Raw genomic sequence first — 17431 nt, forward strand, 5'->3', positions numbered from 1 at the left:
TTGGGTGAGTTGCTGGTGGTTTGATGGATGATTCAGTGGATGGACTTTTTTGTGTGGATGGAAATTTACAGACTGGCGCGGGTAATCGATAACCGATAAGCCGCGATGGGAATTTATCGACAGCGGCGGTAAGTGGGGCCTTTTTCATTGCGGTTTGCCGGATGGGTACGTACCTACTCCCGGGGGGTCCTTTTAAGCTCACTTCAACAATGATGGCGACGTACATGACATGAAATGGTAGTAGCATAGCCTCTCTGGCAGGGTCCAAGTAGGGAGTTCTATTGATTCTTATATAGCCGACAAGTATGAGATGCTCCGCTAAATTTGCATAAACAATACTGTTACAGGCAATCAACTAGAGTGCCTCTATATGGAGTCGAGTAGTGTGTCATTCATTATATCAAACCAACAACAATACGAGCTCTTCTTTTTCTTCTTTTTCTTTTTTCGTTATTAAACTTTTTTTTCTTATTCCATTTTTTTTATTGTCAAACCGGTATTTCACACCTGTTCATTGCTTGCCCACCATGGAAACGACATGTCGGGCTGGATAGAGCCCATGCCCCAGTACGTCTGCATATTGTCGAGTGAGAAAGAGTTGAGCGAGTCGGCGCTGCACGATCCGTCGAGATCAGGCCCCGAAATCGACGGTGGACCCGGACTAGGTGGGATCTTGTGAATGGGCGTCCTGGGCTGTTTGCTGCTGTTACCGTTGATGCTGCTGCTACTGCTGCCGCTTCCCATGGGCAGCCCCAGAACCTCGCGGGCGATGGCCTGGACCTCGTGAAGATTGCTGCCGGCCTGCGACCACACGTTGGCCATGGCCTTGTGGCAGCCGATGCTCATGCGGATCTGGTCGCGCGCCACGGCGAGCTTCTGGCCGCGGAGGGTGTAGCGGCAGGCGGCGAGCAGGGAGAGCGTGCCGGTGGTGAGCATGCAGACAACAAAGGGCGTGTGGCTGCAGGGCTTCGTGGGAAGGGCGAGAAGGCCGATTTGGGCCTCGGCGGCGCGGATGCATTTGATGGTGTGGATGGAGCGGAACTCTGCATTGTCGGAGTGGGTGCCTGCTGGCGGGGGAGTTGAGCAGCTCGAGATGCATTCTAGGGCATCGAAGGCGCAGTTGGAGAATGGCCGGTGAAGGCCTACAGTTGTTCTGTGGAGAGAGATTAATATGGGGAAGAAATACATGTATATAGGGAAGGAAAGCTTACGCATGAAGAGCCATCATGGCTTGGAATATCAGCTCGTCGACCTGGCCATCTGCTGAAAAGATGTCTTTTTTGGATTCTGGTAGCAGAAGCAGCCATCCCTCAATGATGGAGTCGACAGAGTCCAGCACCCTGGGTGATGAGCCTCCCGTATCTGATGAATTTGGTGGTATCGAGAGGGCTCTACACATGGCTGATGCCATGCCACGGACGGCACCTATTAGGTAGGCAAAGGATGAAAAGACAGTATCTTCGGAGCTGAACTCGCGAGAGTTGAAGTCGTCCAATGTTCTTGGATGTGGGATATTCTTTGGCCAGTCGTTAGCAACGATGTTTGTGTTAAGAATATCAAATGCAATTACTTACTCCTTCCTCATACTCTTCTTCTTCGCACGGAAGATCTGTCGTGGCGTCGACGGAAAACGTGGCAAAGCCAGCGTTGCGCTTGATGGCAGAGTAATACGCATCAATCATGTACACCTGCCACCATGTGCGCCGCCAGGATTCCTCTAGAACCGCATCTCCTTCTCCGTGGTCTACGGCAAATTCACGGCGATGCATTCCCACGTCGAGCGCGAGTTGGATTGCCGTGTCTATGTGGTGTCTTGACTTGGCCGTGTTGCCGCGCCAGTACATGCTGGCGGAGAAGATGGTGTGGCACTGAACCATGAAGAAGTTGCACGACGTTGTTGGCGTCTGGGCAATGGTTGAGGATGCGAGCTCTTCCAACTCTAGGCATTTTTGCCGTAGTGATGGCTGATGGCTGCTTAGGTAGATGCTGCCGATGAAGCGCATCACGTATACCAGTGGCCGTAGCTCATCTTGCCGAATCGGGTCTTGCAAATAGCGCTCTAGGAACCGGCGAGGAAGTACACAAGGGTGATAGCGGTGGAAGCAGTTGTAATAGACGTCTATGAAGGCGTCCCTGGTGATGTCGACAGATTGCAGGTCCGTCGACGGCAGCACAACGCTGGAAGTAGACCAAGAATCGTCTGGAGGGGTGTACAGGCTGGGATCGATGGCCGGCTGCTGCGGAACCAGACCAGATGGCAGGACGTTGTTGAGGTGAGACACGGAATGAGACCGAGCCTCATTGCGTCTCATCACGGCCTCACCACTGAAGCCTCCGTCGATGCTCCCGGCGGGCGAGAGCTGGCCGTTGTTCCTTGCGGCAGCCAGAGCGGCTTGGTTTCGGCGAGCAGCCAGTGCAGCTCGATCAAGACCGCCGCGTCTCGACTTTGCATAGCTGCATTCCTTGTCCTCCTCGATGCAGCGAGCACATCGCGGCTTCTTTGCGTCACAGCGGACGTGCCGGGTTCGACAGGGCAGACAAGCTAGTGACACTCGGCTGCCGGAGGACGGTTTAGGGGAGCCGCCCTTGCCGGCCGAGAGTTCAGAGTCCGGATCCATGGGTTGAGTTGTGTGTGTGCTTTGTGAGTATGTAGTTGGTTGGCTTGTGAGTGAGCGGCTTCCCGCAGGCTCTCTCTCAGCGTCTCTTTCTCAGTGTTGCGGCAACCTGATGCCGCTGGATCGATGATTGATAATCGGCTGGACCCCTAAAAACGGTGGGGGATATCCACGACAATGCGGGCAGCAATCTCGCTGGCAATACGTGAGTCCACGAGGCTCTTGGAGTTTCCAGGGGGCATGAGGAGGGCAATTGGTGAATTGCAGGCTCGGGGCTCAGCGCGTTGTATACCGTTTTGGACCCCGCGGGTATCCGGCTCGGGTATCCGCCACATCGGATACCCGCCGGTTCGATTCAAGCTTATACCAGGCCCGTCCGGAGATGCAAAATCTCACCCGCACGTTCGACGCCGCATCTTTTTGCCTCGTAAAACTCTGTGGCTAATTTGCAAAGAGTGGGAATGCTCTTTGGGAAGCGATTGGAAGGGATAATTATTGGCCTTTTTTGCTTTAGAATGACGGGGACCCCGGCTGCGAATATAGCGCATGATCAACCCCGTATCAGGACTCTGACACTGTATGTGATGCATGGCACTAGGATACGCGAAGAAGCTGGTCTAGGAAGCAGCTCGGACGAAATAGAAGAACTTGGTTTTAAGCTCGTTTAAAGTCTCTTTCTAGTGCTTACGTGGATTGGTTGCGGTTTACGAAGAGAATAGTCCGCATAGAGACTCTTTGCAAGATAAGCAAGTTGAGAACAGTAAGTCGTGTCTTTTCGCTCAACTTGGGTGGGCTTTGACATGAGTTGCCGCCGTTGCTTCAGTATGTAAGGACCTACCTACATGAGCATAATGTAAGCAGCCACGCAAAACATTGCCGCAAAGGTAAAATAACAGACTCTACGACATGCCCTATTCTATAGAGTATAAAGAGAGAGGTTGGCAGTCTCATCGTGCGTGACAAATCTCTCCCTCCTTCTCTGTGTCTTACTCACCTGCTGCAAGTTGACTCGTCCTGATACACGTAAATGCAGCCTTCTGCAGATGCTCGCCGTCCTCTCGTCCACAATGCCGTTTACGGTTACGCCAAAGCTGCCCATCCCCATTTTTCATTCCGCAAGCTAGCGTTATTCTTATCTTGTTGTCAAATGCTCAACTTGGCACAACCGCTGCGTTCAGTGGCGATGATCCCCGGGTTGCATGGTGGAGATTGAAGATTTGAATTCCCACGAACCGGTCTTTCAGAAACAATGGCGGCGGCGCCAAACACTTGTTAACGTCTTCCTTCGTCTCGGGGACTCATGACTAAGGTGCTTTGAGTCCATCTCGTTTCAAATCGGAATCGTGACGGGATCAAGCCACCCCGGTGGCCACCCGGGTATCCGTTTTGGGAACTCGGGATAGACGACGAAGGTGGCATGGCAATGGCGGCTTTTCGACGCGCAATGCGCAACTGCGTCGTATGCTTTTTTCTCCTTCTCGGAACCGGTTTTCGTGTTTTTTTTTTTGTCTGTGTCGCCTGTCTATAATTGTGTATAAAAGGGCTAGTTGGAAGTTCTCGTTTCGTATTTCTCAAGCTTAGAAGCAAAACAACCAATGTTAACGCATCACAATAGACGCAACCTCACAACTCGTCAATACAATACAACCGCCATGGCTCAAAAGATTGTCATCATTGGCTCTGGCTTTTCCGGCCTATACAGCGCCTTAGCCGCCAGGCGACTCATTGAGGAGAACAAAGACCGTGTCGGCAATGGCATCGACGTCGTGATGGTTGCTCCTGAGCCCAAGCTCGTCACTAGGCCGCGCCTTTACGAAGCCAACGCTGCTGGCATGTCGGCCCCGCTGAGCGAACTTTTGAACGCCACGGGCGTTGGGTTTGTGAGAGGAGTTGTCGATGTGATCCGTACCAAGGACAAGCGAGTGGAGGTGGTTGATCCTACGGGTGAGCGATCGAGCATCTCGTATGATAGGCTGGTCCTGGCGGCGGGAAGTCGTGTGGTGAAGCCAAACCTCCCCGGTCTGCGCGAGCACGCCTTCAGCATCGATACCATCACCGATGCGGCAGAGCTCGAGGCCCATCTTGGACGCTTGGCGGCGCTGCCCTCGAGCCCCGAGAGAAACACCGTGGTTGTGTGTGGAGGTGGGTTCACGGGCATCGAGCTCGCCACGGAACTCCCTCGGCGCTTACGAGCAATTCTGGGGATGGCAGAGAAGGTGAGGGTCGTTGTCGTCGAAAAGGCAGATGTCATTGGCCCTGATTTGGGCGAGAACCCTCGCCCGGTTATCGCTCAGGCCCTCGGCGACCTCGAGGTTGAGACTAAACTGGGCAACGCCGTGGCCTCGATCGATGCTCGCGGCGTGGTTACGGCTTCAGGAGAGCGGATCAATGCCCTCACGGTCGTCTGGACTGCTGGAGTGGAGGCAACGCCCCTGACTCGACAGATTCCCGGCGATAAGGACAGGCAAGGACGGCTACTTGTCGACTCTGATCTTCGCGTCCCGTCAAGCCCCGATGTCTTCGCCACCGGCGACGCGGCTTCAGCTCAGACCGACGACAAGGGTAACCGTACGCTCATGTCGTGCCAGCACGCGATTCCGCTTGGCCGTTCCGCCGGACACAACGTTGCTGCCGATCTGCTCAAGATTCAGGGCCAGCCATACCTGCAGCCCTCGTACGGAACGTGTCTCGACCTTGGCGGCTGGGGCGCCGTCGTGTGCGATGGATGGGATCGAAAAATCTTCAAGTCAGGTGGACCGGCCAAGGAGATTAAGAACTGGATCAACAGTTGCGTGATCTACCCTCCCAAGGCGAATGCAAAGGAGGCCTTTGAAGCGGCTAACCCCATGGTGAATCAAATCTCGGTCCTTTGAAATCAAACATTCACAGATTTGTAATTCATGTGCTTTTGTTTGCCCGGGCACTGTGGTTTGGAACTGTTCAAAAGTTAGTTAAGCATTAGCAAGAAATTGTCTGCATGAGGTGCATGGCGGAGAGCGAGAAGAGGATGTTGAGAGGACTGATAGACTCAACTCATTCTAGTCATTGTGGCATGTAGCGTTAGAGTGGAGCATATAAGTAGACATTCAATAGAGATAGAGTAGAGAGAATCTGATGATGTTTGTGATTAATATTGTGCTCTTGGCGTTCGGATAGCAGTGAGTCAATACGGGTCATGTGTGTCGAAGCTGTGCAAGCAGGGGGTGATGTGGTAATTGCCCCTTTTTGTGGTGTTGACACTAGAGTAAAGTATCAGGTGCATCGGCTTCTTCTGCCTTGGCAAATATGGATGGATACCACTCATATATAACTGTCGCTTTACCTATGGAGTACCATGAGCACTATCGGAATCATCGGATCTTTTTATTCTTTTGCTCTGCTCTTTGACTCCTTTTTGGGAATCTTTATGCTGTGGGGTCACTTGCCTTTGCCACCATTTCCGAAGCATACGAGGTTAATGCCCTTCATTAAGTGCCCGATCGTATTGACTAGACAAGCCGGAGATGTCTTTTCCCCCTCATTCTTTCCAGTATTTGACATCTCTACAGGTGAAATTTGCGCTCAGTCAGTCACATAAATGAAGGATAAGCAATTATCAATCAAAGTGTATTTATAGTTGAATGGACTGGTTTTGGGGCTTGAAGACGGTCTCGCTAGCTATGAGTGCTGTGAGCCGAGAGAGCTATCCGAACCACAGCAGCTCTCGAGATTCTCTCCCCTTTGTAGCAATTGATGGGGCAGATTCGAATTTAGTCACCGGAGACCATGGTCTCATCTTCGTGTATGAATAATCCTCTATAAATGTAAAATCAGATTGCAGTATCCGGCGTTGTCTAGGTCTTTTATTTGTCTAGACTATGTAGGTGATTTTTGAAATAAGAAAGAGAACAATTGTTTCGGGCTTGAGCCTGCGATAGTGTACATGACTACTGCAGTTGTAATTCATCGAAGGCTGTAATCGAGAACACGCTGCTTTCCCCCATTTAATATATTATACTAACTATGTAATTAATATAATATACTTGATAAGATATTTTATTCTATTTAATAATATCCATATGAGCATTTATCCCTTAGGAATCTCCCTACCCGATAATATTAGATCTTGGATCCAGGGAATAGATCACCAACAAGAATTCCCTGTACAAGACTAGTGCGCGCGTATAGAATAAGCATAGGTCCTAATCATATCCTATCAGCAGTTACTTGCTCTATACTGAAAGGTGAGACTTGTCATGATTCCATTCACATAAAAGGTGAGACTTGTCATGATTCCATTCACATGAGGGCCGAGGATAATTTCACAAAATCTCATTCCCTAATCTAGGAATTATATATATCGTCGAGTGCCGGCCTGTCTCCAAGTCAAGCTGACCGCGTTTACGCATCAATCTCAATCAATCCCAAGCCACTATCACTCTATAACAATCTAAACCCTTCACGATGAAGACCACAACTTTCTTCTCGGCCACAGTCGCTGCCCTCTCAGTGCTCATCGCTCCCGCTGTTGCTGATTCGCACGCTGACTTTGTCCTCTTTCGCGGCCAAGGCTGCACCGGAAGCACCCTCACGCTAGATGAATACCTCGGCGATAATAGTGTCTCGTCCCCCTTGGGCGAAGGTTTCTCCTCGGCTAGACTCCAGAATCCCGACAGCGGCCATGCGTTCGGAGTCTGCGGTCAGGGCTTTTCATGCGGCGGAGCTCACGTCATCCTCGACACTACCAACTGCTTCCAGCTCGAGCAGTCGAATGGAAACTTGATCCATATCGACAAGACCTGCGTTGACGCTGGTTGCTTCTCCTAAGCGCCTATTGTTAGAATGGCGCTGAGACTTATAGCGCACCGGCACGAGGGGACCATCCCTTAACCACAAGTTATGGCGGAAGATATGAGGGTTTCACAAAAGTAGATAGAAATCAATGCAATGATCTCTTTGCATGAAGTCACTGGCTCGTCATGTTGAAAAGGTACCTCTGCACGCACACATACGCATAGCATAGGACTGCATGTAGAATCCTGATGCAGCCTCATTCATTTGACTCTCTAGACTGGTATGCAGCGTGTTGTAATCTTTCGAATTCCGTGATGTAACCGAGGCTTGGTAGGGTAGCTTGTAAAATATACCTTGACTTGCCATTAGAATAGTCGTCGAATTAACGGTGTTGATAACGAGGTCAGCCGTTGCGCTGTCCCTTTCACACTTACCTTTTCCCTTCCTTGCTTAATCACAGACATCGGAGATTGTATTACAGATTCAAATCATCAAATGAATACAGTAGTAACTTTCCACCTAGTGTCAGCATTTCATCTATCGTAATGCACAGAAGGGTTAGCCGTTGTAAATAATTTGTAGTAGTATTCTTAAGTCTTGTAATAAACGCCTGTGTCTGTTGCGAAACCGGAAAGCGGAAACTAGTGCTGTAATCGATCAAACTTATCGATCGAAGGGTCAGGATCATTAAGATCTGATCCATAAGCCTACTAGGTATTGATCGATATTATGTGAATGTATGTAGGTGTTAGAGGCCAGTCACAAAGGATATGCCTCCTTCTTCTTTGAGCCCGGATAGGGGCGTCTGAGTTATCAACTAGCAAGCTAGGTGGCTGAAGAGATTAAACAAAGGATATAAAAAGGAGCCGCCGACCCTTTATTCCTAGGGAGGTCAGAGATAAATACAGTCCTTTATGTAATCCTAGCTGCGTAGGCCGTGAGACTGACCGTGCCGCCTTCAACCCTGACTCTCTCACTCTTCCTTTGAGCCGCCGTTCCTGACAGTAGGTAGATATAGTGTACCTTATGGCCAAGTCTCTAGCTGCTAAAGCCGCTTCAAACAGCGGCATGCGCCAGCCAAATCGGCGGCAGTAGCAGTGCATTCTTGATTAAATCTGTAATTATGCATATTTTTGGCTGAAATCGTATTAGCAGTTGTAATCACAGTGGCTAGCCCGTAATCATGCATACCAAGCCTGTACAATAATCTGACAAATCGTAATGCTACCTATGAGAAGCCGGCCTTCTTATGCAAACGCAGCAGTTGGTTAAGTAGCTCTAATATGCTTACCGGGCTGCTGACGCTTGGTATGTGGTGACATGCATGACTGCATCACCAGATTCAATAGAAGCGTTGCATCACAACAATCTCAAAGGGACAACCAGGGAAATAGCTGGCCCATTACCGAGTGATTGACCTCGTAGTTTCACGCCATTGGACAGATAACCCCGTTCCTGGGCTTCTCTTACGTACACTTGTTCTTTTCTGAGTCTTTGAAGAGATGTTGTTTAGTGAGCTCGGAGATATTAACGGGCCATAATACACTTGATCCGGTAGATACAAGGATACGTATATGCTCGCATATATATAAACTGAAACTGAGCTGCATGATTGTTATACTCTTCAGAGGAGACCTATCTTCAGTTTATTGTAACGATCAGTGTAAGAAACTCATAAGTGCGGCCGGTATAACGCACACATAGCGTATAACTAGCTCTAAGGTACGATAGGCCTGGCGTTTCACAGACTCATTGATGATGTATTAGTAGAACTAATACTGTCATCTAGAAAAAAAATCCCAATATGGCTGAAGACCCTCTTGCTGGACTTGACGAGGACTTTCTCCTCTACGCTCAGGCCTTTACTAAAGAACTGCACCGGGATGTCTACCCTTCGATAGACCCAACAAGTCCCGCATTGTCGCAAGCGGGCAAAGTCGTAATAATCACCGGTGCAAGCAAAGGATTAGGACGAAGGGTAAAAGATCTTACCGCAATTATTGCGAAACCTAGTTGCTGATGTGTGTTTAGGGATTCGTGCCGTCCTTTGCCAAGGCGGGAGCTAAAGCAATTGTGCTTGTTGCCCGCAACTCTGCTCAGCTGCAAGAATCGGCCGAGGCGCTGACACAAGAATACCCAAACACAAAGTTCTTGCCCCTTACGTGCGATATCAAGGACGAGGCGTCTGTGAGGGCTGTGTTTCGACAGATCAAGGAGGCATTTGGGACTGCCGATGTTTTGGTGAACAATGCGGGTACCCCAGACGATGTCAAGCCTTTGCGGCACGCCAACATTGACAATCTTTGGCACGGAATTGTAAGAAACGAGTTCCATTCTTCAGGTTGAAGAATTTTGTGGACTAACACCACTCAAAGGAAGTCAACATCAAGGGCACCATTCTCATGACGCAAGAATTCCTCAATCTGGTGGGCACAACTAAAGAGGCCACCATTGTCAACTTGTCGTCCGCCATGGCATTTGTACCTCTACCTGGACAGGCCAGCTATACTCTGTCTAAACTTGCGATTGCGCAGCTGTCTGCGTTTATTGCTCTGGAGAACCCCAACGTGCGGGCCGTCAGCGTTCATCCGGGAACAGTCATGACAGACCTCTTGACTCCATCTCTCCAAAAATTTGCAAAGGACGCGCCGGAGCTAGTGGGCGGATTGTCCGTCTGGTTGACGACCAAGGATGCAGCTTTTTTGAATGGTCGATATATCACTGCAAATTGGTCTGTAGATGAGCTGGTGCGCCGTCAAGCGGAGATTGTTGATGGGAAGAAGTTGGTGATTAACCACACAGGAGAACTTGCGTACTAGTGCAAACAAGCATCTCGAGTCTTGAAATGATGAGATGAAGATGTAATTGATAGCATGCAAAAGAAATACTACTGGTCAATTACCAAGGACTCAGGAAGCCGAGTTCTCTGGAGATTCTGCTATTGAGTGCTCATCTTACCTCGCTAATTTCCCAGTATTTTGTCACAGTGCTACACGCAAACAGGGATCAAAGCGCAGCCAACCAATCACGGCATCCACAGTGAGACGCTGTTTAAGCAGTAGAAGATGCATTACAGTGACTGCCCGTGTTCCGTGTCTCCTATTTCCTGGCATGTTTCCCTCTCACAACTGAAGTGGTGCAAACTGGCATTCAGCTGTCTTGAGTGAGAGGAGATGAGTAAATATCTGGGATGGGCGCGGCGTTTGCTCCAGAATCAGTTTCCTGATTCTCTCCAATTCTTTCTGCCGAAGCCCAACCACGCGACATCCGCGCCAGGCCTGAACATGAAGAATCTCTTCACCGTCGTCATAGCGGGCTCCCAGTATTTGCTTCATCCTCAGAAACTGGTATGATCCGACGTGTCCGTCAATTGCATGTCGTCAAAATTCACTGTTTTGTTAACATTGGATGGTTATTGTTTAGGGCACAATTGAGGAGACCATCAATCCCGATGCGCTTATTCCCGTCACTCTCCTCACGACAACTGAGATCAATACGGATCTGGAGGGCATCCTGCAGTTATTTGCAACAGTAGACGATGTCTTTCAGCCTGATTTTGGTGGCATCCTGGTAGAGAAGCCTGAGAAGAACAAGACGATTGGGTTTATCCAAAATCCAGCACCCCGTAGCAGAGCTTTGTTCAGTTTGCAGCGGCCCGAGGTTGAGGCTACTGCTTTTGAAGACTTGCCTTCGGGTCCGTATTTTCTCCATGGACCAAATCTTTACCAGGCATGGAGATTGTACGATGATTTCCTGGATGCATTTACCTTTGGGGTGATTCCCAATAGTGTGAATGGTACTGACGACGGGTATGTATTGCTCAATTGGTGAAATAAGTTCAATTCCCAGGGCAGATTCGTCTGACGCGAAATTCAGGTTCGAAGCGCTCTCGTCACTCTCTGACAATGGTTCATCCAAGTCGATTGCGGTGCCATCTCGACTCTATCACGCTGCACCGTCAATTCGAAAGCCGCTTTCTGGAGTCCGCATTTCCATCACGGACGCTGCATCGCTGAAAGGTGTGCAGACAACTTTGTCGAGCCGGTCATGGTCTCAGCTGTATGGCACTGAAGCTTCTGAGACGGCAGAATTCGTCCAGAAACTAATTGACATGGGCGCCATAATCGTGGGCAAGACCAAGTCATCGCAACTGGATTCGGGGAGAGAATGGGTAGATGTGGCGGCTCCGTGGAATCCAAGAGGTGATGGCTACCAAGATTCTGGTGGAAGCGCCGCTGGTGCTGGAGCAAGTATTAGTGGCTATGACTGGATGGAATATGCCATTGCGAAAGACTGTGAGTGCAGTTATACTCTTATTGTTAATGAGAATACGTGAAGTTTGCTGATCATGAGCCTAGCTTTTGAGGGAGTTCGTGAGCAAGCGCGTGTTCATGGTGTTTACTCCATCAGAGCCTCTGCTCAGGCTGCATCTCTGCAAGGATGGAGAAATGATTCGCAGTAAGCCTTGAGAGATGAATATTTTGGGACAATATTTCTTTCTTTTCCTTTTGTGTGAGCGTTGAGACTAATTACCTGTCATTACTGCATAGGAATTATGCTGCAATTGGCTTGCTGAATCGCAACTTACACCACCTGCTCAGTATTGCTCAGCTCACATTGAACACGTCAAACGCGAACATGCCATTTCCCAAGCGCATCATATATCCTTTGGATTTTGCTTCCACCACTGAGAGTGACCAGGCTCAAGACAGTAAATTTGTCGCCATGTTGGAGCATTTCCTTGGAGTCAAAGCTGACAAGATGCGCTTATCCGATGCTTGGGACGCGCATCCGCCAAAGGAGGCCAACGGGCAAACCCTTGAAGAATACATGAAGGAGGTGTGTAAGAAATTTGCCAAGTATTAATTTCTCCGATCTCCCGTCACCTGCTAAACATGACGCAGGCTCCCTTTAGCTCCTTTTGCTCTGATTTTTATCATGAGTATGAGGACTTCCGCGGTGATTACAAAACCAAGTTTGGCCGCGAACCCTACGTTGAGGCGACACCTCGTTTTAGATGGTAAGTAGTAAGCTCACTGCATATATGCACTACAAATCCATGATCCAGGACTTGGACAGGCATGACTGCAGTAAGCAGGTCAAGAGTGTGGGTGAAGTAATGCTAAAGAGCGAGCTATCAGGGGCATCGGCGAAAACGAAACGAAGCAAGACTACACCAACCACCACGAGCGCATCGAGGTGTTCAAGAAATGGTTTGGCGACAACATCATGTCGACACTCGGGGATTCGGAGACTATCATGGTCCTCCCCTTCGGCCCTCATACAGTGCAGTATCGCGATGACTTACCACGGTGGGTTGATGACATGGTTTCTGTATATTACTTGCAGGATTCAGTGCATGCAGCTAACATCATCTAGACCGCCGACCAGAATTCATGGTATTGGCCCCCAAGTCCTCGCGCCTCTTTTAGGACTGCCGCATCTTGTTATTCCCTGTGAGCTTCTTCTCGAACACCTTGGCATCATTTCCCAATTGTCGTCCTTCCCCTTTGAGCAACGCTGTACTGACGAGACGATGAACATCACAGTCGCACAGACATCCTACCATTCGCGAGTAACCGATAAAAGCGAGAGTCGTCCGTTTACTGGCTCTATCATGGGCCCTCACGGCAGCGACATCATGATCCTTCAGCTAGCTAAGGCGGCATTAAGACGTGCGGAATGGCGGTCGCGGGTTGATACTGGGCGTTGGGCGTTTCCTCAAGGGTATAAACCGGAATAAAAATGCGCAAGATAAAGCCTAGAGATAGAAAAACGGTTGTCTACACGTGTGTGTCATGGGTTCCCGGCTAGTTTAGACGCACGGGTCCGCTAAGATGCTGTGCGATGCGATAGATCGGAAGCGAATTGGCACGTTTGAGGCGCTCAGCTGGGCTTTGACACGCTTCGCTATGCAACAGGGGCTTCGGATGTCTTGTTGCTCGTTCCATGGATGCGGGGATTGTGAGGCTGCCGCGATACCGTATTCGAGCCTGGCTGAGCGCCACAATATGTGGTTAAATGCGCAATCTCTCCACATGGTGACGCTTGTAGTTGTTGAGTTTGAGACAGTTTTCGGCGTTGATGAGGATATCCAGACACTAGAGCATGTGCGGAGAAGAGAGCCCACAGCCTGTAGAGACAATAGCCATGGGCTAAGATGAATCATCCGAGACTTGGGGGCGTCTGGATCGTGTCACCGGCGATCGACGACGATTCGCCTGTCGGCCGAAGCCGGGCTAACGAGCGGAAGCTGTGGACACGAGCCGCGGGCGGCTCCCAGTCCCAACCCTGCCAGGATGGAAGCCTACCTTAGTTGCATTGCATGGTGCAAGGATGAGGCAAGCAAACAACCCTTCGGTCGCTCTCCGTTGTCCGATGACCCTGCTCTGGGAAGCTGTTGTTGGTGGACGATAGAGAGAGAGAGAGAGCATTGACGATGGAGAAGAGCATTGGATGATAAATACTAGGGCATCGGCTTGGCTGTTTGCTAGATGCATTGGCCTCTCTGCTGCTACTTATATCGGCGGCTGGCGCTGTCTTTGCACATGTTCTCATTCCAAGTCCCGCATGGTTGACATCATCCATTTCATTTATACCATTGATAACAAAAGCACGCACTGAATGATATTTGACGACAACTACCTTATATAAAAGTGCAACCACAAACAACCAGGGGAGCGAAACACAAAACTGCCCTAGCATTGAAGCTACTACATCGGCTTCTCCCGCAAACCGCAGCCATGGCAGTTGGATCTGCCAGGGAAAAGTTCCCCAATGACCTCCTCCTAGTCCAGTTCCTCCGCTCCGCCAAGAGATGCGCCAACCAAAGACCTTATATCCATGACCATTTTGGGTATGAAAAGAGCTTTGAGGAGCTCATCGCGGACATTTTGCGCATGCGCGACCTTATGCGACAGCAATTGCCGGCGTCTGCATTCACCGAACGAGGCGTCTTTAAAGATGAAAATCCGTACGTTGCTGTGCTGACAAGGAGCGGCTATGGGTTTATCGTTGCCTTTTTTGCGACTCGAGTCCTGGGAGGAGCTCCCATTCCCTTTGGTACGTAGTAAGACAACATTAAAATTACTACTAGGAAGAGTCTAAGCTAATCAATTGTCATGGCTTTCTCCAGGATCTGGCATTCTCCCAGAAGAGGCCCGATACTTTGTCAATCGCTCCAAAGCGTCGTGTATACTTGCGGGAAACGATTGTTACGAGAAAGCCGAGCGAATTGCCTCCATCTCCAACGGCCCGACCGATTCCAAGACCATATCTATACCCATTGTGTGCGACTCAGAGCCTGTAAAAGAGATTGACGTTACCATCGATGAGACGCTCAACATGGATCCTCGGGGGCCTGGTCTGGTGATTTTCACATCTGGCACCACTGGGCCTCCAAAGGGTGCTGTTCTGCCTAGAATCTGCATGGTCTTCCAACCAGATGCGCCTGCAAACTGCCAGACTGTTTGCTTCCGCCCTCCTCACTGGCTTGGCGGTGCCATCAGCCTAGTTGAGCCCATGCTCACGGGCAAGCATGTTCATATCCTTCGGGAGCGAGCCAGTGTAGAGAATATCTGGAAAGTTTTCCGCAATAACCAGATAACAGGAACAGGATTTACACCTGGCGTCCTGCGCGAGATGAAGGAGTGGCTGGAGACTCAGAGCGAGGATGAGCAGGAAGAGTATCTCAAGGCGTTCAAAAAGATTGGTGTGATTCATTGCGCTGGCGCCATGGTCTCACCGTCAGTATTGAAGTTCTGGAAGAGCAGAACGGGATTGAACTTCAACAATGTTTACGGATCAACGGAAGTTGGAGGACTTGCAACCTTCAAGTGTCTTGATGGCACAGAGCGATCGGTATGCTCTACAATGAAGTCTCTTCTAAATGTGGTTAGTAAACTAACTAACAGTTTACAGGATGCAATCGGTGTCGCATTTCCAGGTATAAAAGTCAAACTCGCCGATGGGGACCACGGAGAGATTTGCGTCAAGAGCCCATTCATGCTAACACAGTGAGTTTGTATTAAACAAGCTGCCTGCCTAACTTTTAGAGAAAAAGAAACTCTGCTAACGAAAGCTTTCAAAGCTATATTGGCGACGAGGAAAAAACAAAAGCTGCATTTGACGACGAGGGGTATTTCAAAACGGGAGACTTTGCTGAGCTGAAAGACGGGGAATACATTTTCTCTGGCCGCGCCAACACCGACTGTATGACCTTTTCCCACAAATTACTCCTCCTCTATTCAAACCTCTTTTTCCTATGGATCCCTAGTTGCTGATTAGTATCTTCCTAGACATCTTGTTTCGCCACTATCGCATTCCTAGCGTCCAGGTAGAGGTCGCACTTACAGCTCTCCCTTATGTGACCGAAGCCTGCGTCCTAGGCGTGCCGGACCACGAAGCAAAACAAATATGCGCCGCCGTTGTACGCCTCACTCGCGAGCAGGAGAAGTTGCAGAGCAGACATGGCGAACGAATCATCGACCTCGCTCGCCTCCGTGCCGACATGAACGAGACATTGCCGAAATATATGCTTCCCGTGCTGGTCAAGATTCTTGGCCCTGGAGAAGAGATGCCGCAGACGGTGTCACATAAACCTATCAAAAACCAAATTATTAAGAAATGCTTTGGAGTGGAGAAGTCGTGGTCTGCTGAGAATTCCATCCCTGGGGTTGAGTATTGGGGCAGCATGCCTGCTCCTGAAGAGGCAGACACGAAGCTGTGGGATTGGCTTGGCTTACAACGAGCTGATTTCAAGGCCGAGGCGTAAGAAAACGAAAACGAAACCGAAACCGAAATCGAAATCGAAATCGAAATCGAAATCGAAATCGAAATAAAAAACAAAAACAAAAACAGAAAAGAAAAACGACGAGGAAAAAGAAGAAAGAAATAAGAAATAAGAAATATGTCGCATGGTCTCGCCATGCGACGAAGAGCCCGAAGATGGTGTGTTCTGTTGTAGCTTCAATGACTCTGGCGTTGGTATCTGTATATGTGTCCGAGCATATGTATGATGGCGCATTTGGTGATTTACGACTGTTGTATTGTTAGCTTCAATCCCCGGCAGGTATATGTATGTATGTTTTGAGATGATGATGATAAGATGATATGACGACATGATCGATCAGACTTACACGAATTAAAGGTATTTCGGATGCATGTAATTAATCGCAAGCTAGCTTCCTAAAGCCTTGTGTTCTTTTCGTTCCTTTCCTTGGCTTTCTTCTCCCAGTCCCAGGTTTCGTGCCTGTGGGGGGTGTTCAAATATTGGGTCATGGCGTATCCTTGAGGGGGTTTGCTGTTTCATGATCAGAAATGTCACGTTTTGATGTGGTATTCTGATCGAAATCATACCTTTGGCCTTGTCTGTGCGATCGCAAAATTAGTGATGTCGAGCTTTTAGCGTTCCTTATTGTTCCTGATCTTACCTTGTCGATCCCTGGCCCTGACCCTGGCCGTATCCGTTGGCGGGCCGGGTGCTAGAGCCCCGTCTCGGGTCGTAGTTGTAGTCGGAAGGAGCCCGTCCAGACATGATTGCTGAAAAGAGTAGAGAGACTTGTGTTGAACAATACGGTAGGCCAAACAGCTGAGACGGTTGGTTCTATAGAAGACCGTATCTAGTTGTTGGATCAAAGATTCGGATCAAATCTTAGCTTTTATTGGATGGGTGGTAGCTCAGTAAAATATGCACAACGTTATTATTGAAGAGGAAGATTGATATCGTTTATAGTATAAGAGGCCTGGTTTTAGAGGCATGTATGATGGCTTTAATACATGTGTTCTAGATCTCAATCTCTATCTACACACCTGTGAGGCCTCTCTAAATTACCATGGCCTGGATCGTTCTTTCCACTTGATCAGTCCAGGTGATACATTTCAATTTGTTTGAAAGCCTTTTTCATCGTTTCTGTGCCAATAGCAAAATGAATACCACCGAGAGACAGGAACGAACTAGGGCGGTGCAAGTGGCTTCGCGAAAAGTCTACTATTATCTGTTTTCAAGGCGAAAGCGCTAGGGAACTGCGCTTATGCTTTTTAAC

General features: G+C 49.3%; 8 protein-coding genes across 8 annotated transcripts in view; 5 read left to right on the forward strand and 3 right to left on the reverse strand.

Annotated features, from left to right (window-relative positions):
- The window catches only part of M431DRAFT_548893 (hypothetical protein), a gene marked incomplete at its 5' end in the record, with an annotated part of 1101 nt that extends 875 nt beyond the window's left edge, over nucleotides 1-226 (reverse strand). Inside the window, one exon of the mRNA XM_024921272.1 lies at nucleotides 178-226. Coding sequence (XP_024777975.1) covers nucleotides 178-226 — 49 coding nt within the window. The remainder of the gene's footprint in view (nucleotides 1-177) is intronic.
- A 30-nt stretch (nucleotides 227-256) lies between these two features.
- M431DRAFT_110624 (hypothetical protein) lies at nucleotides 257-2860 on the reverse strand. Its single transcript, XM_024911755.1, has 3 exons — nucleotides 1575-2860; nucleotides 1212-1516; nucleotides 257-1153 (listed from the first exon to the last, which is right to left on the reverse strand). The coding sequence occupies exons 1-3, from the start codon at nucleotides 2616-2618 to the stop codon at nucleotides 502-504; spliced, it is 2001 nt and encodes a 666-aa protein (XP_024777976.1). The 5' UTR covers nucleotides 2619-2860; the 3' UTR covers nucleotides 257-501.
- Nucleotides 2861-4267: 1407 nt separating this feature from the next.
- On the forward strand, nucleotides 4268-5488 carry M431DRAFT_110630 (hypothetical protein; the record flags this gene model as incomplete). Its single annotated transcript, XM_024911756.1, has 1 exon — nucleotides 4268-5488. The coding sequence occupies one exon, from the start codon at nucleotides 4268-4270 to the stop codon at nucleotides 5486-5488; it is 1221 nt and encodes a 406-aa protein (XP_024777977.1).
- Nucleotides 5489-7057: 1569 nt separating this feature from the next.
- On the forward strand, nucleotides 7058-7460 carry M431DRAFT_505829 (hypothetical protein; the record flags this gene model as incomplete). The annotated part of the gene is made up of 1 exon (XM_024918699.1): nucleotides 7058-7460. A coding segment is annotated over one exon (364 nt), but the record flags the coding sequence as incomplete, so codon positions are not given.
- A 1732-nt stretch (nucleotides 7461-9192) lies between these two features.
- M431DRAFT_3282 (hypothetical protein) lies at nucleotides 9193-10207 on the forward strand (the record flags this gene model as incomplete). The annotated part of the gene is made up of 3 exons (XM_024914344.1): nucleotides 9193-9366; nucleotides 9420-9704; nucleotides 9764-10207. 3 exons carry the CDS (start codon nucleotides 9193-9195, stop codon nucleotides 10205-10207), a joined length of 903 nt encoding a protein of 300 aa, XP_024777979.1.
- A 300-nt stretch (nucleotides 10208-10507) lies between these two features.
- On the forward strand, nucleotides 10508-13486 carry M431DRAFT_505831 (hypothetical protein). The gene is made up of 9 exons (XM_024918700.1): nucleotides 10508-10735; nucleotides 10812-11197; nucleotides 11265-11683; nucleotides 11747-11846; nucleotides 11939-12227; nucleotides 12293-12408; nucleotides 12530-12700; nucleotides 12768-12844; nucleotides 12938-13486. The coding sequence occupies exons 1-9, from the start codon at nucleotides 10673-10675 to the stop codon at nucleotides 13129-13131; spliced, it is 1815 nt and encodes a 604-aa protein (XP_024777980.1). The 5' UTR covers nucleotides 10508-10672; the 3' UTR covers nucleotides 13132-13486.
- Nucleotides 13487-14131: 645 nt separating this feature from the next.
- On the forward strand, nucleotides 14132-16161 carry M431DRAFT_479794 (hypothetical protein; the record flags this gene model as incomplete). The annotated part of the gene is made up of 5 exons (XM_024915809.1): nucleotides 14132-14450; nucleotides 14524-15248; nucleotides 15309-15403; nucleotides 15445-15599; nucleotides 15686-16161. 5 exons carry the CDS (start codon nucleotides 14132-14134, stop codon nucleotides 16159-16161), a joined length of 1770 nt encoding a protein of 589 aa, XP_024777981.1.
- Nucleotides 16162-16574: 413 nt separating this feature from the next.
- On the reverse strand, nucleotides 16575-16923 carry M431DRAFT_3285 (hypothetical protein; the record flags this gene model as incomplete). The annotated part of the gene is made up of 3 exons (XM_024914346.1): nucleotides 16575-16689; nucleotides 16746-16757; nucleotides 16820-16923. 3 exons carry the CDS (start codon nucleotides 16921-16923, stop codon nucleotides 16575-16577), a joined length of 231 nt encoding a protein of 76 aa, XP_024777982.1.
- Nucleotides 16924-17431: the final 508 nt, after the last annotated feature.

The sequence above is a fragment of the Trichoderma harzianum genome (genome assembly GCF_003025095.1).
Source record: "Trichoderma harzianum CBS 226.95 unplaced genomic scaffold M431scaffold_3, whole genome shotgun sequence".
Lineage (NCBI taxonomy): Eukaryota > Fungi > Ascomycota > Sordariomycetes > Hypocreales > Hypocreaceae > Trichoderma > Trichoderma harzianum.

Excerpts from the sequence above, each read along its gene's own strand:
- M431DRAFT_110624 (XM_024911755.1), bottom strand. The coding sequence starts at position 2,618 with ATGGATCCGGACTCTGAACTCTCGGCCGGCAAGGGCGGCTCCCCTAAA. Across the intron at positions 1,517-1,574 it reads AAGAAGAGTATGAGGAAGGA|AATATCCCACATCCAAGAAC; the intron begins GTAAGTAATTGC and ends GACTGGCCAAAG. Across the intron at positions 1,154-1,211 it reads GCCATGATGGCTCTTCATGC|AACAACTGTAGGCCTTCACC; the intron begins GTAAGCTTTCCT and ends CTCTCTCCACAG.
- M431DRAFT_505831 (XM_024918700.1), top strand. The coding sequence starts at position 10,673 with ATGAAGAATCTCTTCACCGTCGTCATAGCGGGCTCCCAGTATTTGCTT. Across the intron at positions 10,736-10,811 it reads TGCTTCATCCTCAGAAACTG|GGCACAATTGAGGAGACCAT; the intron begins GTATGATCCGAC and ends GTTATTGTTTAG. Across the intron at positions 11,847-11,938 it reads GGATGGAGAAATGATTCGCA|GAATTATGCTGCAATTGGCT; the intron begins GTAAGCCTTGAG and ends ATTACTGCATAG.